General features: G+C 34.7%; 1 protein-coding gene across 3 annotated transcripts; it reads left to right on the top strand.

Moving 5' to 3' along the window:
• The first annotated feature begins 1,654 nt into the window (after positions 1-1,654).
• LOC126972083 (RNA polymerase II-associated protein 3-like) lies at positions 1,655-23,607 on the top strand. Of its 3 annotated transcripts, none has more exons than XM_050818665.1 (10): positions 1,655-1,785; positions 2,106-2,219; positions 3,184-3,303; positions 5,331-5,458; positions 6,308-6,440; positions 11,821-11,910; positions 15,118-15,318; positions 16,735-17,019; positions 20,415-20,610; positions 21,379-23,607. In XM_050818665.1, exons 2-10 carry the CDS (start codon positions 2,157-2,159, stop codon positions 21,465-21,467), a joined length of 1,305 nt encoding a protein of 434 aa, XP_050674622.1. In that variant the 5' UTR covers positions 1,655-1,785; positions 2,106-2,156; the 3' UTR covers positions 21,468-23,607. The 3 variants fall into 3 exon arrangements, with proteins under 3 accessions (XP_050674622.1, XP_050674621.1, XP_050674620.1); XM_050818664.1 differs by having other exon boundaries at positions 1,726-1,954; positions 11,821-11,898; XM_050818663.1 differs by having other exon boundaries at positions 1,726-1,954.
• Positions 23,608-23,994: the final 387 nt, after the last annotated feature.

The raw sequence follows: 23,994 nt of genomic DNA, 5'->3' as shown, positions 1-23,994 counted from the left end.
CTTCCATGAATCATGGATTACGTCTTTTGAGTATGAGTGCCGGAATAAACGCTTTAGCATCGCCATCTACTCAGGGGCACACGTTTTAAGCACGATTGGAGATATACCATCCGGCCATCGACTTCCTTCCTTACGTCCAACGAAAACAGAGCTGGCCGAACAGTTTTCTGTCTGAACCATACTTCAGGTACAGAGCTCTGACACCGTGGAATGGTCGGCGATGTTTTTCCGTTGTTGTCAAGAGTCGAGTTGGAGGCAAAAAGAGCACACAGAAGATCGGCCTTCTCTTTTGCCGTATGGACCAGGGTGTTATTCCTCATGTGCAGCAGAGGCAGGCATCGTTGGTTGAAGTTAACAACAGTTCAACAGTGGTGTTCTGCGACATGGGCGTCGGATAGGCACTACATTCCTGACCAGGTAATGATCGGACATTCCGAGAGGGGCGTCGACATTGACCTGGCAACTATCGGGATGTGAAGTCAGTAGAAGATCTAATAAGGATGGCATGTGGGTGTCCAGATCCGGGAGCCACGATGGCGACTCAACCGAAGTTAGTTGTATCTAGTATATTAGAAATGACATCAAAGGGATTTCTAAAGGAATCAATTTTGAGAAAATAAATGCCTTTTAATCAATTGGGACATACCAACGCCAACGCAAAATTATGCACAGATCGTCCTGCGTGAGTTGTGGTGCGTGACCCAATCAATTCGTCATTGTGCCCGTTTAAATCACCCAAGACAACGATTTCAGCAGAGGGGATATGGCAATCACGTCGTCAATTGCCGTTTGAACGCAGCCCATGAGATGATTATGCGTTACCACTATGGGACCTGTAGACACACGCATAGATTCGGACGCGGTCGTCAAAATGTACAATTATGACTGAAATGTTCAATTATGCGTGCTCTGTAGGCTTGTTAATTTCTCTGAGTTAGGCTTAGCACGCACTGCGATTAAAGGCGAGCGGCTCAGAAATAGCTGAAAACGCAAAACCGCATACAACTTCGCACTCCGGTTGGCGTTTTGCTTAATTTTACTCCAGTATCACCATGGATTTCTGGCGAGCAGCACGTGTTGCGGCTTTGGTTTTCAAAATAGAAAACGAAAACAGCGCCGCCGTAGGTACTGGGTACATTATCAGTTAAAAGACATTTCAAATGATATTTTTGCAAAATGTACGACGGCAGCATCCCGATGAGTTAATTAATTACTACAGAATGTCCATTGGTACCCTTGACAAATTATTACAATCTGTGGGCCAGTATCTACCTACAATATAAAGACACTGCATTTCGTAATTAGTAAGGCAATATCACCTATAGATCTATCCTCGGCGCTCGCCCAGTCGAGACTGAATAGAAAACCGTTACCGAATGCGGTTAACCGCCGTGCGTGTGTCACCATACTAATACTATGGGGCACAAAAAAAACGCGCTTTTACAAACCGCGTTCAAAATGTAGCTAGTTGCGTTTTTAAAATCAGTAACTGAAAAAAGTCACAAATGCGTGCGCTTGTATAGAAATCTATGTGTTAAATTTTTTTGCGTTTTCAGACTTACGTTTAAAAGCATGGGTTTAATCACAGTGCCTGCTAAGCCTTAGACCTCCATTTTATGACATTGACATGAGTTAACACATAACTGTCTAGAGTCTAGACATAAGTGTCATCGGTACCTAATTCTGTGAAGTGTGAACTGTGAAACAGCAAAATAAAAATTTGTGATTAACTGACAACTTACAGACTGTACCTAGTTACCGAAATATCAAATATTGATCAATCAGGTAAATAATTTGCAAACATAAGATTTGAACTGAAATGGAAAAAGCTTTTGAAATTCAAAGACAGGCACGAGATAACGTGAAGTCCTTACAAACATACTTCACTGACCTGCAAAATTGGGAAAAGGAGATGAAGAGGAAAGAAGCCGCACTGAAAGGCGATTTTGAACAGGTTCAAAGTCACCATTGTTTGTGTAGTGCGATTATAGTATAATATTTAACAAAGCAAAAATCCTAAAAATAATATTATAGTTTTAGTTTCCGAATACATTGTTGTTGTCGATCATTATTTGTCAAACATTTAATGAAGTGTATGTGTACAGGATTTGCCTCCAGTTAGAAGTAAGGTTAAAAAAGAGAAACCTGTAGTTGTAATGAAAAAACCAGCTCCAAGGATTGCTGCTTCAGACTACAATTCCTGGGATAAATTTGATGTGGTAAGAAATTACTCAAAAACTATTAAACTCTGTTGGCTATGGACAAATACACAAACATCAGAATTGTTGATAAAATTTATACTAGTGGGATATATTTGTGGGTCTTAACAGAGACATGATTTTCTTATAACTATAAACTACAACATGCACACAAATTTCAATTAATACAAAAAAATTACAGCTATTGTCAAATACATGTATATAGTCAGATTTATAAATTGAGTTTTGTTTCGCCTACACTGGCGGGTTTCATGAACTGCCGCTAAAATATGCAAGCTTGTTATAGACTGAACTCAATATTGCAGTCCTTGTGAGACCTTATTTATAACATCATGCTATTCCAATAAGAGTCTTGACAATGGGCTCATTGTTGCTGTTGAGATCAGAGGTGTTTGCTGTTTATTATTATTAACAGTATAGTTCAAGGAAAAAACCTTTTTATCCAATAAATGGATGTTTGCAATATAAGAGGGTATAGACATGATAATTATGGCTCTGTTGAGAGAATACTCTTTGTATGAAAGTATCTGAGTCATATTAATTTGGAAAAACTGTCACAGTTTGTGGCCCAATATCTCAACAATGTGTTTTTGGTTTTTGAATCCATTTGTATGTTTATTTGAACTTTAAGAACTTCATTATGTTAGTCATAAAAATTTACTATCTTTGTTGCATCCATTCACATAGTAATTGTAGTTAAAATAGTGGCAACGAGTTTCTTGCCACTACATATCACATTGTTTTCTCATGTGTTACAAGAGTGTATGGGCCGCAGTGATCTCATACCATCAGATACCTGTATGTATACTTATTTGTGCTGCTGTGGTAAACAGTCATGTGAATTTTGACCAATCAGTGGAGTACATACTAACAGCTTTATAATAAATTTGAAAATATATATCAATTGGACAGATATTCAGATGTAATTGACCTTGATTATAATTTGTTTAGTGTAATATTGTAGGACAAAGCATGTGAAGAAGTAGACATGGCAGATGTAGGCCCAGCATCTCTTGATAGTAAGAAGAGCCAAGAGCATAAACAGGGAAAGTTGCGAGAGGAAGCTCAGTATGAGAAGGAAAGAGTAAGTATTTGCTAGGCTTTGTTATCAAAGAGTGATTGGGTGGAACTTGAAGTCATATCTCAGGAAGAGCAAAGCTGATGTGAAGCAGTAGGTAAAGGGTAGGAAAAAATAATAACTTAAAAGTAGATATGACAATTGTAATAAGGATGGAATAAAGTCCAATGTATAAAGCTCTTGGACATTTACTACCGTCACACATTATAAATCTGTGGCCGGTGCTAAAAGGGCCAAAGTACGTTTTTGTATGAATCAAGATGGTAATGCCAGTTTATTGTAAAAGTATGATATTTTTTTGTGGTAAAAGGGTGTTAGTGTATTAACAATCTTTCAAAAGTTACTTTGTAAAAAAGGCCAATGTTGAGTGCGCTTTCATACAGTTAAGTAAAAAAAAAATGATTAAAGGGCTGCAGTATACTTAAGCCGCTAAGAAAATAATGATTATTGATATTGGCCCTATTAGCACCAGGCCACAGAAATATAAATTATTAAGAATAAAACATGTCATCAAAGACATTACAAGTTTTAAGGTTGAGCCAGTAAAACGTCGTCTTTCCAATAAGCGGTTTATTAGAATTTACAATTACTTCACTTAATGTACGAATATGGTATTAGAAGGCAACCATGCCAGGCGACTGTTGAGGCTCGACTGGCTTGCTGATCGTTTGTGTTAAAAACGTTAGTAACCAACTGACAGCTTACTGAACAAAGAGGAGATTAAGTTGTCAGGATGCCGATTAGAGAGAACCAACACTGTCTATGGAATTAAAGTAGAGTAGACTTATGGTTTTAATATTTGTAACACAAGATACTTCTAAGAAAATAGAATAAAAATAATTAGAGGCTTTATTGCCTCAAACATTGTTTTTGTGACCTAATAATTGATGGTAAGTATATGTAGGTTAATAACTTTAAAACTTTTGTCATTGCAGAACTTTAACATAAATATTATGATGGGTACTCACAATATGTATTTCATTAATTTGATGCCGATATTCTACCGTCATCAAATTAAAAAAATGTATATTGTGAGTACCCATTATAATAATTACTAGGTTAATAATTGTTTGAGACAACTGCATGAGGCTTCTTTATTTTGTGATTTTTATTTGATTTTATCTTTGAGAGAAAGATTTTATTTTGATTTTCCTTTTCTTTTTATAATGTAATGTCTATTGCGATTAATTAAGTTATATCATTGTCAAGAGGATATTTATTAATTGTTGGAGCAATAGATTATGAAATATTGTAATATTTCATCAAATATTTTTTCAGTGCCATGAGCATGGTTAGACTGTTGACGATTCTACAATATTTATTTAATCCAGCGATTCGTTCAATCTATACTTTGAGCCTTTTTTAGTCACTATAAGCTAAGAAGGTTTGTCGATAGAAAAGTTATGCTGATTGAATAATACTTAAATTTGACAACTTCATGTGCTATATATTCTAGTAACCCTGACATCTTAGCTACAGATTTGAAACCTTGCGAACATTTATATGTTGAGTATGAATGTTTGTTTCTGAGTCGTGGATGCTTATGTGTATATATAGTATAAAAAATATATGCATTTAATTATTTAACACTAAAAGTATGTATATTGTACATATATTATTGTATGTATATACCTTAGTACAGTATATTATATGCCCAGTTCAGTGTTTGAATATAAGATACAATAATAATTGTAATTTTATGTGTCCTTTGCACAGGAAGCCGGCTAGATTATGGGTACCACAACGGCGCCTATTTCTGCCGTGAAGCAGTAATGTGTAAACGTTACTATGTAACAGTCTGAAGGGTGCCGTAGCAAGTGAAATTGTTGGGCAAATTAGACTTAACATCTTATGTCTCAAAGTGATGAGTGCAATTGTAGTGCCGCTCAGAATGTTTGTGTTTTTTAAGAATCCTGAGCGGCACTGCATAGTAATGGGCAGGGCGTATCAATTACCAAACGGCGTATCAACTGAACGTCCTGCTCGAGTCGTCCCTTATTTTCATAAAAACATAATATTTAACTTAATTTCAGGGTAACACATTTGTAAAACAAGAAAAATGGGATGAGGCAATATCATGCTACAATAGAGCAATAGAACTTGTGAAGAATGATGCGATATACTATGCCAATAGAGGATTGTGTTATCTGAAGAAGGATAGGTAACTTTTTCCATAATTTTTAAATTAAATATATTCTATTCTCCTAAAAAACTGACAGCTTCTTTCAAAGGACGAGCTACCACTCGCGGCGTGGCGGAAAGACTCGTGCCATTGCTGCTCATTGGGGAGTAGCCAGTTCGATCTCTGGCCGCAATGTACCATTGTCGTTTCGTTTTTACGAATTATTTTGTACGTTAACTCGACGCTCTTGCGGTAAAGAGAAACATTGTGAAGTACACACACCAGCAAAAACGTATTAAGGTTGTATGTAAAATTGACCACCTCACACTGTGCTTCGGTAGCTTGACCCCGGTGTGTTGTAAATAAATAGGCGCACAGTAGAATAGCTTAAAAATAGCTCGTGTATAGTTATACAACTTAACTGGCTTCAATTGGATTCCCAGTTGGATGATAATATGTAATAATAATAATAACTATCTATTTATTTTCTCCTCACAAAGATCTTAAAGCTAAAACAGTACAGTCTTAGATGTAGCTGGTATTTTGTGAGGAGCTCGTGTCTGAATTATTACAGATCTCCAGGATCTCCCTAGATATTATAAGGATCCACTAGCTAGATTACCACTAGCTAGAGAAGCATTAAAAATAACAATAGATTACTTTAAACTTGTAAATTACTACTAATATAATTTGTGTGTGTGTGTGTGTGTGTGTGTGTGTGTGTATGTGTGTGTGTGTGTGTGTGTATGTGTGTGTGGATGTGTCTTATAATATTATTGTGATAATGGCGTCTACGTAATCCCATAGAAAAGTCAAGGGCTTGTATTAATCTCAATTGATTAGATTGTAATTGATGCCTGTTTTAACAATGCATTTTTTGCTCTACAGCCTCCACCAAGCTGAAAAGGATTGCACAGAAGCACTTAAACTAGACCCGACGTATGTTAAAGCCCTACAGAGACGTGCTACGGCTAGAGAGCGACTAGGTTCGCTGCGTGCGGCTTCTAATGACCTAGTTGAGGTAAGAATTATGTTATATATATTAATAATTCTAGCACACTGCTAGAGTTTCTAAAAGTGGCAGTATTGACTCATCCAGGAGTATTATTCGACATTCTAATGTTCAAGAAAAAGTGGTGAGGCGCACAGATCCCTTCCATCATATTTTATGACAGTGGAAGTGATGGCTGGTCCATGTGCCATGCTCAAAAATGGCCGCTGCTAAAGGTGACTGGTTGATGCATTTTTTAAACTGTTTAAAACCCACGACTTCGGCTCGGGCTTGGTTATGATGGCTCGATCACAATAATCTACTTTTAACGCTTGTGTCACAATGAACTATTATTTAACATATACGCTAGTGCTGTACTAAATTTATCGATGTTTTCAATATTTAATCATTCGGTGGCTGAAGGATTAGAGAAATTACTTTTACTTACGCGACGACTGATACATTTACATATGACTCGTTACCTGTTTATTTAAATTTCTATAGTGAAATGTAATATTGTAATATTAGTACTGTTGGTCACGTCTCTAGAAATGAGAACTCGATGGAGAGACTGGTAGTTCAGGGCCAGGTGGAAGGCAAGAGAGCACGCGGTCGATCGCCAACCCGCTGGATAGACGCCATCACAAAGGCTACTGAGTCCACCATAGTCCAGTGTACTCGCAACGCCTCTAACCGTCAGAAATGGAAGCACATCGCCAGGAGATCTACCCTCAGAAAGGATGTTGACCCACCGAACACTCCACCATGTACCTCGTCAGCGCAACCACGACCACTCTGACAAGAGTGTCCGACTAAGAAGAATATTAGTACTGGCTATTTGACCCCAATGAATAAATTATAATAAGAGCAGGGACGTGCATTAGATTTCCAGCAAGGTACGCACGAAGACCAAACTAGTCTTAGTTGTGCTTTAGTCTGACAGTGCTAGGTTTTGAGGACAAAATATTAAATTTGTTTTTTGTTTGTACTTGATACAAATAAGGCCTATGCTCAAATAAGGCCTATAGTGCGAAAAAGTCGTTTAATGTATTTACATCAAATATATATTGCACGAACGTATAGACTACACCTCCACAACTCGGCAAATAGGCCCGCTCACGCTCACAGCGCCAGTGTTCGTCGGTCGTTCGTGGACGACGGCCGTTTTCATTCCGTGTTATTAATTTGTCGTATGTTCTATCATATTTTATTTCTATCGTATATTATCTTCGTACATTATTTTTTAGAGTTTTATTTCAAGTTATGTACACGGTTTACATTATGACTCATCGAAAAGGTAACTATGACTTTATTTTGTATTATTTAGGATATGTGAATTAATTATTGCGTATAACATGTATGAGGTATAGGGTACGAAATAAGGCCAACTTTTTTAATAGGCCTTATTTGTAACCCTTGGCCTTGTTAGAAATTCTGTTGAATTTTAGCTTTATTGCGTTTTTTATAGATTGATTCCTGTCAGTATGTCTCCTCGAAAACGGGCTACGTGGTCTGATGAAAGCTTGAGAGCGGCAGTTAATGATGTACGTTCTGGACGATTGTCGACATACAAAGCTTCGGCGCGATATGTCGTGCCGAGAAGAACCATTAGAAATCATCTTAAAAGTGGTATTTTACATAAGAGCTAAGAAAGAAACGCTATATTTACGAAAGAGCAAGAAAAAGATTTCGTTTGCCGTATAATAAAATTTTCTGATATAGGAATACCTCTGATTCCAAAAATGATACGGATTCAAGCATTTGCTTTTTGCGAAAAATTCAATATTGACAATAATTTCAACAAAAAAACAGGACTTGCAGGAAAAGGCTGGTTAAGATTATTTTTAAAACGAAATCCCAGCTTAGCAAAACGAAAAGCACAATTCCTAAACCCAGCTCGAGCCCAGAAATTATATAAGGTTATTGTCGCTCATCATTTTCATGAAGTTCGTAAGCTTTATGATGAGTTATATCTTCATTACCATCCGGAGAAGATTTATAATATGGACTAACATTACATCATCAACAAACAGTGATTGCTCAGAAGGGTGCTAAAAGGGTGCACATGCTGGGTTCTGAGCATGGTGAGAACGTTACTCTTGTGGGATGTGTTAATGCTATAGGGAATCCTATACCCCCATGATACTTTTTAAGGGAAAAAGGAAGAAGCCGGAGTATGGTGACAATTTGCCTGTAGGATCAATTGTCCACATGGCACCAAAAGGCAGTATGACAACAGACTTGTCTATTGTTTTTATCGAACACCTAGCGAAGTATAAAACTCCTGGAAAATGCCTTCTCATTTTTGACGGTGCCAAATGCCATCTAGATTTTCGCATTGCCGAAACAGCTGAAAAACATGACATTGTCCTTTATTGTTTGCCATCCAGTACGACACACGACTTACAGCCTCTTGACAAAGCCTGTTACATCCTTTTGAATCGTACTGGGATCAAGAAGTTCTACAATATATGTACCAAACACAAGCCCAAAAGATCACTAAAACTCGATTTAACGCAATTTTATCTAAAATCTGGGCAAAGATCATGACCTATGACAATATAACAAGTGGATTCAAAGCAACTGGACTTTATCCATTAAACGTTGATGCAATACCTAATACTGCTTTTGCTCCTTCCATCTTAACAGAGCGTCGTATCAGTGAGAGTAATTTAAACGACTGCGTTGTACCTTCAGAAGTAATAAATACAAACGTAAGACCTCAAGTAAATTTAACAGGATCCGATACAAATATTGAAACAGACACTGATTCACGTCAATCCTCGCCCATCCTGAACCTGTATTTGCATAAACTGATCGATGCCGAAAAATCCTTACCATTATCCCCGGCCGCACCTGATCTTCGAGTATTTTTATCTTTTTCCCCCACAGAATGCAGTACACCAACTCGAATAATTATTAATAACCAAGATTGTGTCGAAAATCTTCCTGGGCCGAGCGGTTTACAGATTACCCGCCGACTAGTAGAATATAGTGATAGTACAGAAGATGAGCAGTGCAGTATAGCGTCTGAAGAAGAAAATTTGTACGCATTTATACGCAGGCCTATCCCCCAGAAACGCTTAAGAATATATTCTTCTTCAGACACCTAGTGTGACATCGAGAATGTAAATCCTAATAACGATACTTTCACTAAGTCTGATGGCGAAGACACTGAAGATGACCAACCTTTAGCAAAAATTGCTAGAAATATGAAGACTGATGTCCAACAATTTATGCCTACACCAGATTACGGTGTTGCTAAGAGTCGTCCACGTAAAAAAGCTTTAAATTATAAAGGCCAGAGAGTTACGAAAGATTTATTCAATACAGATAAAGAACAAAATAAGAAAAAAGCGAAGAACACAAAAAAAGGAAAGAAAACTACCAAAGAAACCTACGAACAAAAGAAGAAACGGACGATTAAACCAAAATCAACTGAAGATATAGAAGAAAAAAAGAATAATTCGAAGAATACAAAAAAAGGAAAGAAAACTACCAAAGAAACCTACGAAGAAAACAAGAAACGGACGATTAAACCAAAATCAACTGAAGATAAAGAACAGTGGTACTGTCTTGCTTGTGAAGAGGAGAGGATTGCAGATATGATACAATGCCTAGAGTGTTGTCAGTGGTACCACGAGGATTGTGTCGGCTTGACAGAAAGTGATCTAGACGCATTTGTATGTCCTAACTGTCAAGAAAATTTATTTTATAGCTACTTCTATTACTACTTACTTATTATTAATAAGACTGATTAATGTTCCTAAGCAAATTATGCTACTATTTTATATTACGTTCCTTATAACTTTCTTATAAGTAGATTACGCTATAGGTGTTATTTTCTGAGGCCTTATTTTGTTACCTTGTTTAAATAAAATAAGGCCTACAAAAAATAATTGATTTTTAAATATTTAATAATATTTTTGAGAAAATATGTTCATTTTCTACTATTTGTTTGAATAGATATGTTGTTTTTTATAGTATTCTTTATTTCTTGTATACATTATATTATATTATATTATATACGACGTCAAGTCTGACAAGCAATTTAAGTATAATATTTAGTCACATAAATTAAAAAGTTGTACAAGGATCTCATGAAAACTTGATAAAAAACTCAGAAATACATAATTTTATAATGATTGATAGTTTAATAACAATATTCGTATACTTTAAATATGTAGGCTTAATTAAGTCACTAGTTTTTAAAAAGGCCTAAAGCTAAGTTTATATAATTATCTCATTTTAGTTGATTTTTGATTGAAGATTATATAATTTTTACTTAATTCATACTAAAATATTAACCAAAAAAGAAGTCCACGCTTTTATTTATCACCTTCGAATAATTTATCAAATTTTGAGTGTTTGAAATTAGGTAGGCCTTATTTGTATCACTACATATATATAATTTAGGTATTGTACAGCACAATTTTAATTCAATTAATTCATCTTATATTTTCTACAAAGTAATTTTATATTGATATGATTTAAATTAAACTCTTGTAAGATTACATTTAGTCCGCTTTTATATTTGCTTCAGAATACGTTAGTTATTTTCCTTATGTAGCTCCACAATCTAGGTACGCGGGGTTTAAAAAAGAAAAAAAATTTTGTTATTAAAATTACCTAGGATATACATAATTTCATTTTTACCGCCCTCTTGCGGTAAAGACGCAAATTGCAATCACTGTGTCGATTTTTCATGAATTTAAGGCGACACTAAATGCCAGCGACCTTGAGCGATATGAGTTCACGGCTGCCGGCCCGCCATCTATGTAACAAAGCCAATATTTTCAAAATTCTTGCGTGGAAAACAGTTTATATGCTTACAATCCTCGTTATTCACTACTAATCTGAATAAATGAACCTACACAAAAAAGTACAAGCTATAAGAATAACTTTTCTGAGAGAAGTACCAAAAAATGCGTCACGCCATGCCAACAAACTTGTTTAACTTCAAAGAAAAGTGGTAGTTCAAAAAGGCTCGGCAGTGTTAACTATAACCAACAGCAAGCACTAGCAACCTACAAATAAGACTTAAGGATAGGTATGTGTAACAGGATTAAGTAGTGTTCATAGCTTGAAATGCTATACTTTCACCACAAAACTTGTCTAAAAACACCATGTTTGCGTGTTTTCTGCTTACTCTTCGCCTTAAGATGTTGCATAAATTTAACATCGATTTCACTATCATTCTTAATATTATATCGAGGTAGGCACTACCTAATTGCCTATATCATATACACATCCCCGAATAAGAGACACATAGTTCGTATGACCCACGTGAAAAATTTAAATTACAAATGATTGCAATATAGTCTAAATATGTTGATTGCATCATATGTGTATTATTCTGTTTTTACATAAACATAAGATTTTGCTTTAATAATTCTTTTTTAAATTTTAGGTCTTGAAGCTGGAACCGCGAAATGAAGGTGCTAGACGTCAGCTTGAAGCCATTAAAATAAGAATGAGTTCCAAAGGTGTAAGTAGTGAGGTTAGACACACAATGAATCCATTGTTAGTAAACGTGAAGTTTAGCAACTAATCCATCAACCCTAACATAAGTTATTGTAATCTTAATATATATAAATCCACTGTCGTAATGTTTGTTTCCAGTAAACTCCTAAACTAATGAACGGATTTTAATGAGGATTACTGGATGGAGTGCAATTTAGTCCAACTTGAGAGATAGAATAATTATTTTTATTTACAATATTTGTTTTGAAATCAGATATTTTCGGTTTGACGGTTCTGCTGTGAAACAATTTCACTGTAACAACAGGGAGCATATTTTGCGAATAAAATCTTGATGTTATGAAATATTACTGACAAATTCAGTATTTTATTTATTATGTACAGAACAACGTTTGTTGGGTCAGCTAGTATATGTAGGATAGACTTACTAATGTAATGATAGTATAAGTACTAACGTTTAGACAAACAAGGCGTGCGAGATAGGAACATCTCCAACGCACATACAGCAACATAGAAAACGAAAGCGATTCTATTGTTGCAGTAACTGATATTGGTTGATAAGTCGTTAACAGTCAGCCACGCTTGGCAGTAATTCCATAATATTTTGAATATTAAACCAATAGCGAACGTACACATTGACAAATAAATATCGGGCTGCCAGGTAGTATCTACACTAGTATATTGTACGTCTATGTTTAGGTATTACTTTAAGGTTATAGATATTCCATCTGCATCAAGTTGATCTCTGACATTTCACGACCACGCGTTTCATTAGAAATTTGTTCCTTAAGTCAGCCACATATATAACAGTTTTCAGACAATTATAACATTTATCACTTCTGGGTATTATTATACAAATATAATTTGTAGGTAATAAAAGTTATGAACGATGCGGGGTTTGAAAGTGCGCTCACCTAACCTTCTTTTTTTAAACGAGGAGGCAATACATTGACGTACTGCAATGCTCCCAAATTAATAATGCGCATACAGATCTTCGCTAATGGGCGTATTCCCGGAAACACCCGAATCATTCAATCGTAAGAGCCCTAAACAATGCACTTGCATTTTGCACCTTGTGCGAAAGAAATAGGAGTCAAATCATGTGTTCACAATACGAAAACAAATCGGGCGGTCGGCTGTGGTAGCCGGTCAGTCAGTCGTCTTCAAGTATTGGTGCTGACTGCACGTGTTCAGTCTATGTGGAATTATATAGAGCTCCTATTACACACCCCTCTTGTTATTATTATTATTGTAATATAATTCTACTAAGTTATGCAAAAGTAATGCATTTTACCACTCTATATAGATATCGTCTCCCGACGGTCGGGAAATATGACCGTTGCCGAAAAGTGGCAAAGATCTGTATGCGCTTTATTAATTTGGGAGCACTGTACGAGTACATAGAATAGGGAGTGTGGGAGTTTAACCACTTAAGTAGAATTACTCTAGAAAATTTATTGAAGCTTACGGTCTCGTGCCAGATTTTGGCGAGACAACACGTTTGTGGATTTCGCCTCGTGTAGAGGCGAAACACGTGTCGAATTGTTTAAAAACAAATATTGGCGGAATTAACACTAAAGAAAACTTAAATCATTTGTATAGAACTACTCTACTTAAGTCCATCATAGCCTATCCTTAATTAGTCATTATCAAGGCAACCGTTCGTTGACATCAGGCAAACTTGAAGTACCTAGAGTAAACAATTACTATGGTGATAGAACTTTAAAGAAAAGAATACCATAATTTGCCATATTTTAAAAACTATTGAATTATTCTTTATTGTTGCAGTAGCATATGTAAAATACGTTTTAAGATTTATTTTATAAGACTCGCTCGATCCTGTAGACAAACTGTGTAAACAGTTTGTAACTTATATCCACGAATCTCACCGACTTCCCTTATCACGAGATTCTCTGGGATATCTATATGGCATTTCATCGGAGAACATCCGGGAAACATGTCCACAAATGGCCCCTTACTGGCTGTTAAACGCTTACAATACCCAACATGTTCATATATCGCATGAAGTCGCGTGTAGAAGCTAGTACCTATAAGTAGAATTAAATATGTATTTTAAATGAAAAACTTTTAGGCAATAATATTCTTTTAGAAGGTAGTACATCGATTAAAATTCAATTACAAACAGTGTTTTTAATAAACGCAGTGTAAAGTAACTCCAAGTTTAAAATTACTTTTCCCTGTCATGTAATTCTGTAGTGACAAAAGTAAAATAAACACAAAAAGTATTAAATTTGGAATAACTTTACTTCAGGTTTATTAATAACACACTACAACTTTAAAGGTTATCCGTTTATATTAGCGACTTACGGCGTTACAAATAAACGTGGTATAAAGTTATAACTGATGATAAACAAAGAAAATGCATAATGTTTACAATATCGTTGACACCACTGTCAATGCAATGATAATTCTGAAGTTTTCCGAATGACAAGCTGTCTTGCAAATAAACGCGGGAAACGTTATATGTCGTGAACAAACCATTCGTAAGCAAAATGTCTATTTGTAAACATTTTACATATTCTTAGTTTAAGCTTAGTTATAACTTTATGCCACTTTAATTTGTAAGGCCGTTAATGTTTAATTACAAACCACTAAAAGACCAGAACAAACTTTAGTTAGGCTTATCACATCATAGAGTTCGATTAATTTTTCATATATGTCGACGCGGGGTCGTTCGCGCGGCGTTAAATTGAACGATCCCCGACGGCTTCTTCACTACGTTGCATACTTTAGGTTATTTTCGAGAAATAACACGAAATTTGAGTTAAGTCGGCTCGTTCAACAAAGGTATACTTAGTTTCAATAATTATACTCAACATTATCACCCAATAGGTACGGATGGAAACGGATAAAAAGCGTATTAAGTTCTGAGTGCGACGCCGCCAAAGGCCTCAACACGACTGACTCCAACCAGTTGACTAGTTCTGTCATCAGTTATGCACGACACTTTTGACATTTGAAACTGCGTCACTGTCAAACGACATGACACATGTTGTATCGTGCGGAACTTGACACAGACCTCACATCACAGACACATCAATCACATTTCTGAAGGAAACAACATTTGAAGCCATATAAATAACGACATCTAGCGGCTATTGTTTCTATTATCGGGCCATCGATAAAACGCTGCCTCGCTGATATATTATGTATTATGTTAATACAAATGTATTTTATTACTACCCGCGCTTTATTCTGTTTTCAGTCAAAATCCAAATCATCACCGTTATCCACTCCAACAAAAGAAAACAAATCGATCGTTGAAAACCAGAATAAACCAAAAATTGTAGAAATTGAGGAAAGTAAGGTCAAGGAATTGTCACCACTGGACAAGTGGAAGGATGGAGCTGGGGAGAATATCACTATTATTAAGACTGTGAAGAAACCGCCACACTTACGATCTAAGGTATTTTTGTTTTACCTCTCTAAAATAATAATTATATTTAACTAGTGGGAGGCTTTGCACAGGATGCCGGCTAGATTATGGGTACCAAAACGGTGCCTATTTCTGCCGTGAATCAGTAATATAAACATTACTATGTTTCGGTCTTAAGGGTGCCGTAACTAGTGAAATTACTGGGATTTGCCCAGACTAAACATCTTATGTCTCAAGGTGACGCGCGCAATTGTAGTGTCGCTCAGAACTTTAGGGTTTTTCAAGAATCCTAAGTGGCACTGGGCAGGGCGTGTCAATTACCATTAGCAGAACGTCCTGCTCGTCTCGTCCCTTATTTTCATAAAAATAATAGTTTAAAACAAAACTAAATAACACGTTTTATATAAAATTCAACTAAAAAATAGAAAATAAATTTTAATAAATTTAAATTGAAAAAAGTGTAAAAAAGAATATATTTCATTATAAAAAAGCGTGAGGTAGATGAATTATTATTTTAATAATATCTTAAAAATCACCCCACTTTTTTTATAATGAAATATATTTTTTTACACTATTTTCAATTTAAATTTACTAAAATTTCTTTTATATTTTTAGTTGAATTTTATATAAAGCATGTTTTTTAGATTTTAATAAACAATTATTTATTTTTCATTTTTTAGTTAAATTGTTTATATTAAATGAAGGTATTTTAATATTTGCGAATAAAAGTATTTTAGTTACATTGAAAGATCACTTATTTCAGCTAGCCGGAGATCACCGAACTAGCTCTTCTAATAATTAGCTCAGTTAAATCACGTGCTAATAATTTATAATGGAAACAGATTACTTAAACAGCGCCATCTTTTCGTAAATAAAAATATTTCTTCAGCATTACAGAATCGTTTGTATACGCGTACGTTCCATGTACCACTTCATAATTGCCTTTAGAGTTTATTAAAATGCTGCTAGATGGCGTGAAATACAAAATCACCGCCATCTATTCGCTTCTAAACGAATTAGATACTATAATTTTGTGGAACTGTCTTGACAAGTCGCGCGGTTCCTTTGTAGTTTACAATAAATTACTAGATGGCGCTTATTAGTGATTTATTAATTTAAAAATTATATAAATTGGCAAAAATATTGTTTTGCAAATTGAATAATAGAATAATTTTATCAAATTAGTGTAATGTCATCAGTCCTCGATAAATCTACAAAGTTTGAACGAAATCTAGCCGTTTAAAGTGGGTCAATATCGCGCCCAAAGAAGTCGGTTACAAACATACAAACATACAGGTGAAGCTAATAAAAAGCGTGTAAAAAAAGCTATTATAGGATTATTCTCTTCTCAGTAAATAAAGTTCACAACAACATTCTGTTTAAGTTTCTCTTCAATATTAATATAATAATAAAATATATAATTAATAAATAATATTATAATTTCAGAGAGCCCTCAAGCATATCACAATACAAGAAATACCATTAGGCTGTACCACCCCTCAGGTCTCAGTACAATCGGATAGCCTAGCACATGGAGACACCAACAATACCTCAAACACTGTAGCAAAAGTGACCCAACCAACAGAACAAGGTGATACTTACAAATTGTGTGATGTTATAATGAAGGATCTGTCTATTAGCAAAATGGAGCCACCAATGAATAGTGTACAGTTTATGCATGAGTGGAAGTATATGAAAGGCTACCCCGAAGGAAGGAGTGATTATTTAAGTGTAAGTATTACATTATTATCCAATTATCCATGCGAACTAATAATATTAATAATAAACCATAATATATGGACAATGCTGCCTGAAATAAATACAACAATAGTTTTTATTAACTTATTCTAGGATTAGTAATATTACAAGGATTTATTTTTAGATTTAAGATTTTCTATTAATAAAATTATGTACATTATTTAAGACTCTTAATATACCATTTTCATTTTTATTAATTCTATCCCTAATTGAATAAATCTTTTTCCTCAGAATAGCATAAAAATCATCTACTCTGTATAAGGCAAACACTATATGAGATGCACTACAAAAACGTGGTAATCCCAAGAACATCCTGAAAGCATTATTAAATTGCACTCTAAAAATGTTCATAGTGTTACGTGTATGCTTCACCCACAAGTTACTTGTATAAAAGGACTGACAGTAGGTGGTGAATTAAATAAGGAAAACTGCGCATTCCCTCAATATATCAAATCAAATCAAAATTACTTTATTTATGTAGTTCACGGGAATGACACTTATGAATGTAAAAAAAAAAATCTAAGCTAATGAGAAGAAATAGCAAGAAACTCATTACCACTCTTTTAAATGATGATTTAAATTTCCATCCTTTTACAAATCATTACAATTAAAAAATATATATGTAAAGTGATGCAACAAATATACTCAAACGCCAAATAGTCAATGCCTTACATGAGTAAGTCAAAATTGTAAATGTAAATGAATACAAAACAATAGTTATTGAGTACAGTAGTTGCATCATCTACAAACACTGTAAATAAACAAAGGTAATTTGCGAGCATTTAATAAGCGATTATAAACAAATATATAATATCTTTTAAGAATAAGAAGCAGAGCTTCCGGTAACAGGACCATCCTGCCACCACAAGTAGCGCCTGTTCACGAGCATGGCGCATGGGCCAGCTATCGCCTCCCTCGACCAAATTTTAGGGAAGGGTCGACCCGTCCCATGTCGCCGCCACAAGCAGTGACATTACTCGATAATTTATTAAATATTACCTCACCTGTGACTGTTTTCGTTATATGACAGTGTTTATAAAGTCACTAATTATTAAAACTTTATATTTAAAGAATAAAAACCTAATTACTTAATATTTTAAGAAAGTAATAAAAACTTCTTGGTCTATTTTTACTGACTAAACAGTAGGAGTAGTATTTATATACACTAACATGGGTCGGGTCAGCTTATAGCTATTCCACAATATGCTATATATATTATAAAAATGCCAAAAGGCACTGATGTGATTTTTGTATTCAGATTATCATGTTGAAGCGTGAAATTGATTGGTAAATTTTTGGAAAAATTTTTTCAATTAAAATTTTGAAATAAACAAAATCAACCAATTATTTATTTTACATGAGTATAATTTTTATAGTAAACTAGCTGACGCAGATAACGTTGTATTGCCATTTAAAGTAATACAAAAAAATTCAATAATTAATATTTTTGGGATATAAAAATTAGATGACGATCAATTCTCAGACCTACCAAATATATCGTTCATAAAATTTAATCGTACTACTATAAATATTACACTCGATTGCCATCTTGCAACCCTATTGCGGATTTGTGCATGATAAAGAATAATATATAAATCTCAATACAAACATAGGTGTTGATTGTAGACGGGTGAAAGTTGTTTGTATTTTTTAATAATTATAATAAAATAAAATATTTGGGGGTGGGTCACCCTTATCATTTCGGGGTATGAAAAATAGATGTTGACTGATTCTCAAACCTACCTAATATGCACAAAAATTTCATACAAATCGGTTTACCCGTTTCGTAGGAGTTTGGTAACATAGACCTGGACACGAGAACTTTTCAATTACAAATGTAGAAGGGGTTGGTAATTTAAACGCACTTAAAATTGAAATATCTGTTTTCTACTTATAACTTAGCATACATAAAGTACGTCACACGAATTTTAGGACTTTTGAACCCCTCTCCCCGTCCTTGTCACAGGTTGTCACATTTTTATAACCCCCCCACCTGATGTGACGTCACACATTTTTTAAATTTATGAATGTATTTAAAAATAATCGAGAGAAAACAGCTATTTTAATTTTTTACTTATTTTTATTAAATAATAATCTAATAAAATCAACATAAAGTCCAACATTTCATAAAACCGAAAAAACAAATGACTAGTTAGAGAATAATAAACGATTAATCCTTACCATTCAAAATTCTCGTGAATTTGAGTGTCTCACTTACATTACAACGCCGCTCTAGAAGTTAAATGACGTTGCATGAGAGATTATCGCATTGCGAGAATGCTAAATTATTAAGAACTATAGATCAAGTTCGTAAATTTTTAAAAATTTTAATTCACATCCAAACTTTGAATTTTAGTATTTTAAATTTTAACATGTGACGTCACAAAAGTATTGACCCACCCATGCCCCTTGTCACACGATGTCACACTTCGGTGATACCCTCCCTCCCCATTAACGTGTGACGTACTTGGATGGCCCCTTAATACAATTTGGGCAGCGTTACTCCTTACAATTAACAATGTGTAATGTTCTCTCGAACTGAGCGCTCTGGCTTATATAGGGCACGACCGTCACAGTGATTGTGATACACGAATCAAGTCAACCAAAGATCAATATACTATTTTAGTTATTTCTAAAATTATAGTTATCTTAATATATATAAATTACATGACACGTTGTTTGTCCGCGATGGACTCCTAAACTAATGAACGGATTTTTATAGGGATTACTTCATGGAGTGCAGTTTGGTCCAACTTGAGAGATAGGATAGTTTTTATTTCGATTTGGGACCCATAATTATTTTTATTTTCAATATTTGTTTTGTATGGACATATTTTCTATGAGAGAATTTAGTGACACAGGGTTTGACAGTTCTGCTGTAAAACAATTTCATTATAATAACAGGCAGCATTTTTTACGAAATCTTTCTTGAAGTTTTGAAATATTATTGGCAAATTCCTATAAAACAGTAAACAGCTAGTAATTATATAAAACAGTACTAACAAAGTAAGTCGGTAAATAAATGTTATAATTAATTGAGACGTCTTATCTCATCAATCATATATCGTGAACTTAAAATGTCAAATAATGTCAAAAATGTCAAAAATGTCAAAAGTGTCAAATAATGTTAAAACTGTCTTACGACAGTTCATGATGTTGGTAGCGCTTGTAAATACATCAAGCTGACACAAATTAAACCTAATATAACTTGATATTACATACTTAATTGTAAGTCGTTTACTGCCCATATTTTTTATTTTGCTACACTTATTCTTCAAACTCAAATTAAAGTTACCATAAAATGCATTATTTTAACATTTTGTTTTTGAGTTATATGCGCACAGTTTTTATGTTTGGATGTTTTTCAGATTATAGCACCATCTAACATACCCTCAATATTCGCGAACGCATTAGAAAGTGATACCCTATCGGAAATACTGTTCATTCTTCATGAGTTTAGAAACAAGTATGCACAAATTGGTCTCTCTAAGTATTTGCGTGCATTCACTGGAGTCAAACGGTTCACTGCGTTAGCTATGTTTTTAAGTCCTAGTGATAAAGAGTGTAAGTATTACAGCATGTATGTTCACACTATAATACATAATAACTTTTTTTATGGAACAGGTGGACAAGCGAGCGAAAGGTAACCACTCTTGCAACACCAGAGGAATCACAGGAGTGCTGCCAACCTTTAAGGGTGCTTAACTACTTTAGAAATACTTGTATCTATTCATAGCTCTTTAGACAACAATCTAGATGAGATTTTTAATGACATTGAAGGAGTTGATTATAAGTGATCACCGGCCCACTCTTTCAACATGAGAGGATTGACAGGAGCGTCGCCAGACTTCTTGAGGTGTGCACGCTTTGTTTAAGATATCTTTTTTTGATGTAAGTTAATTTAGCTCGTCTGTTTGGAGCTGTATAGGCGAATCTCCCTCATTATTACTAGTACTAGAATATTATGTAGGTATATATTTATATACTAGTATATTTAGGTTAGGGTACAACAACGGCGCCTATTTCTGCCGTGAAGCAGTAATGTATAAGCATTATTGTGTTTCGGTCTGAAGGGCACCGTAGCTAGTGAAATTACTTAATTAGCTTATTAAGCACGTAGCTAGTAATTAGATGAACGTCTTACTCGCCTCGTCCCTTATTGTCATAAAAAAAAGTCTACACCATAGTATATTGTAAGTCGATAACCAGGTGACCCACTTACGTGTCTGGCTCGTCTTACATTAAATAATATTGTTTTCTGCATCCATATTTATGTATAAATAAGAAGTTTTAATATTATATAGAAATAAACATGTGTTTTAAATTTTTCAGTGGTCGGAAAAATGTTGGAAATTTGCAAGACGACTGAAAATCTTAGCGACGAGGAGTATAAAGATCTGAGGATCAAATATGAACTCTAGTTATATGTGGCTTAGTGACTGACCGATGTACAGTTGCTATGTGGAACTGATCGAGTGCTTCGAACAAATTTCATGGATTGCTCGAATTATATCCGCCTTATCACATACTAGCTGATGCCTGCGACTTCGTCCGCGTAGATACAGGGTTGTAAAAAATAGGCCAGTTTGGAATTGAAGATTATCTCATGCCCTATTCCAGTTCCGGTTCCCGTTTTCGCTCCCGTTCCCAACATATTATATGAATATTATTTCGAGGAAGATTGCTTTGGCAAACTAAACCTACTATTGATATAGTTATAACTCATTGAAGTGAATTTAAGTTTTTCACAAATCCCGAGAGATCCATAGATTTTTCGAGGATAAAATGTAGCTCTAGTCAATCACCTTACCAAATTTCATTAAGATCGGTTCAGTAGCTCTTGCGTAAAAGCGTAACAAACTTACATTCACATTTATAATATTAGTAGGGATTAAACATCAAATTTATATAAGATGAATATCGATTGTTAGCCAATAATGCAATGAATTTGAATATGAGTTACAAAACAGAATCATAATATGACAAAATTCATTTGGTCATTAAGACTTAAAACAGACTCTTGTGAAAGTCAAAGAGTACTACCTGCCGCTATTTTGAAAGTGGGGAACAAGTAGCGATAAGTCATTGCCTCTCTGTTTCGAAAAATATCGATAAATTTTATGCTGTGGCTTGTATCGGGTGTCGCAATAGTACATATAATAAATAATTCAGGTATGGGTAAAGTATAACTATATACCTATATGTAGATAACTAGATAAATGTAGTCAATTTACCAGTGGTAGGCTCCTTTGCACAGGATGCCGGCTAGATTATGGGTACCACAACGGTGAATATTACTACCGTGAAGTAGTAATGTGTAAGCTATTGTGTTTCGGTCTGAAATTACTGGGCAAATGAAATTTAACATCTTAAGTCTCAAGGCGACGAGCGTTGTTGTATTGTAGTGCCGCTCAGCTTTGGGTTTCTCAAGAATCCTAGCGAGTGTAATGGGCAGGGCGTATCAATTACCACAAGTTGAACGTCTTGCTCGTCTCGTCTCTTATTTTCATAAATAAAATAATGCAAAATGCGAAACACAGTAATTCTGTTTCACTGTTTCAAGTAATACTGTTTCACGGCAGAAATAGGCGCTGTTGGGGTACCGATAATCTAGTCGGCATCCCGTGCAAAGGAGCCTCAAACTGGTAAGTCAATATTGGAGAATCTTTCTAGCATTAGCTTCTGCATACGCCAATCTTGCTACGAAGTCATTGTCTCAATTCTTACGTTAATTGAATCTTATCAGGATGCAGTTTAAGATCCAACTTCAAAATTATTGTTTGTACGCTTCGACGCGTAAGACGTTAAAGCAGAAACTCTTATGGGTAATGTTGGAACTTCCTTGCACGGTGTTTCTAAGACGATACCACATGTTATCAATGTTAACTTTGTATAAGATTTCAAAATGCAACGATGATAGTTGCAAAATATCGCATTGAAGAATTTTAATATTATTTTTTATGGCCTAATTACTTATCATTCGTGTTTTCAAGAAGTAATATTTGAACGCTTTATAAGTCTTATATGTATGTTGAATGATAAAAAATCTTAAGCTCTGTTCAAACTGAGGCGAATAACGCGCGGGAAGCGGAACGCGTTTTAACGTAATTCGCTCGCTTTCACCTCTCAAACTGACGCGACTTCCCGCGTGTAATTTTTGGTTCTACAGTGGAGAAACATCATGCATTGTGAGATCAAACAATTCTGCCTTGCGTTCTGCTCTTGTTTCGCTTTAACTTGAGCGACTACTCGCGTCAATTTTAACACGTCCATTCAAGTTAGCCGACACAATCGGCGCGAGCGACTTTCGTCCCGCGTTCCGCGCGTTATTCGCCTCAGTTTGAACAGAGCTTTAACATATTACATTTCGTTGGTTTAATTTATTGTGCTCTCAATTCTTATAACAATGGCGGATAGATTTCGCAAGAATGCAATGTTTGATAACCATTATGTTGTTTATTTTACATGACAATGTTTTAATATACTTTTTTCCATTTACCCTTTACGAGAAGAAGGTTTTAGTTCGTTAGTTATTAAAATAAATGAATTCAAAATAGTAAATATTTGTTTAATTTGAATGCCTCACGAAACTTTATGTACCCTACCTATTTAGTGCTGTTACCATAGCTCCAGTGCCTAACCCCAGTCCCAATAAGATAGTGATTGTAAAAAAGGATATAATATACAGGTGTCCCAAAATTATGGGACATGAAGGGAAAGTACCTTATATATCGTAGATAGGGTATTTTACGGAAAGAAGACTTTATGTTATTTTTAAAAGTTTGTAATTCTGCATTCAAAGATTTTCTAAAAATTACTTGCCTCGTCTGGGAATCGAACCGAATGAAATCTAAAAAAAACACCCCTACTTTTATGATATGTAGATATGAGAAAGTAGTCAATTAAGTGGGTATTTCTTTGTAAATTAATTAAATGCTCAAAATGTGA

Source organism: Leptidea sinapis, chromosome 25 (assembly GCF_905404315.1).
Source record: "Leptidea sinapis chromosome 25, ilLepSina1.1, whole genome shotgun sequence".
In the NCBI taxonomy this organism is placed as follows: Eukaryota; Metazoa; Arthropoda; class Insecta; order Lepidoptera; family Pieridae; genus Leptidea; species Leptidea sinapis.
Note: the sequence above shows the minus strand (reverse complement) of the source record. Positions and strands in the feature narration are given on the sequence as shown.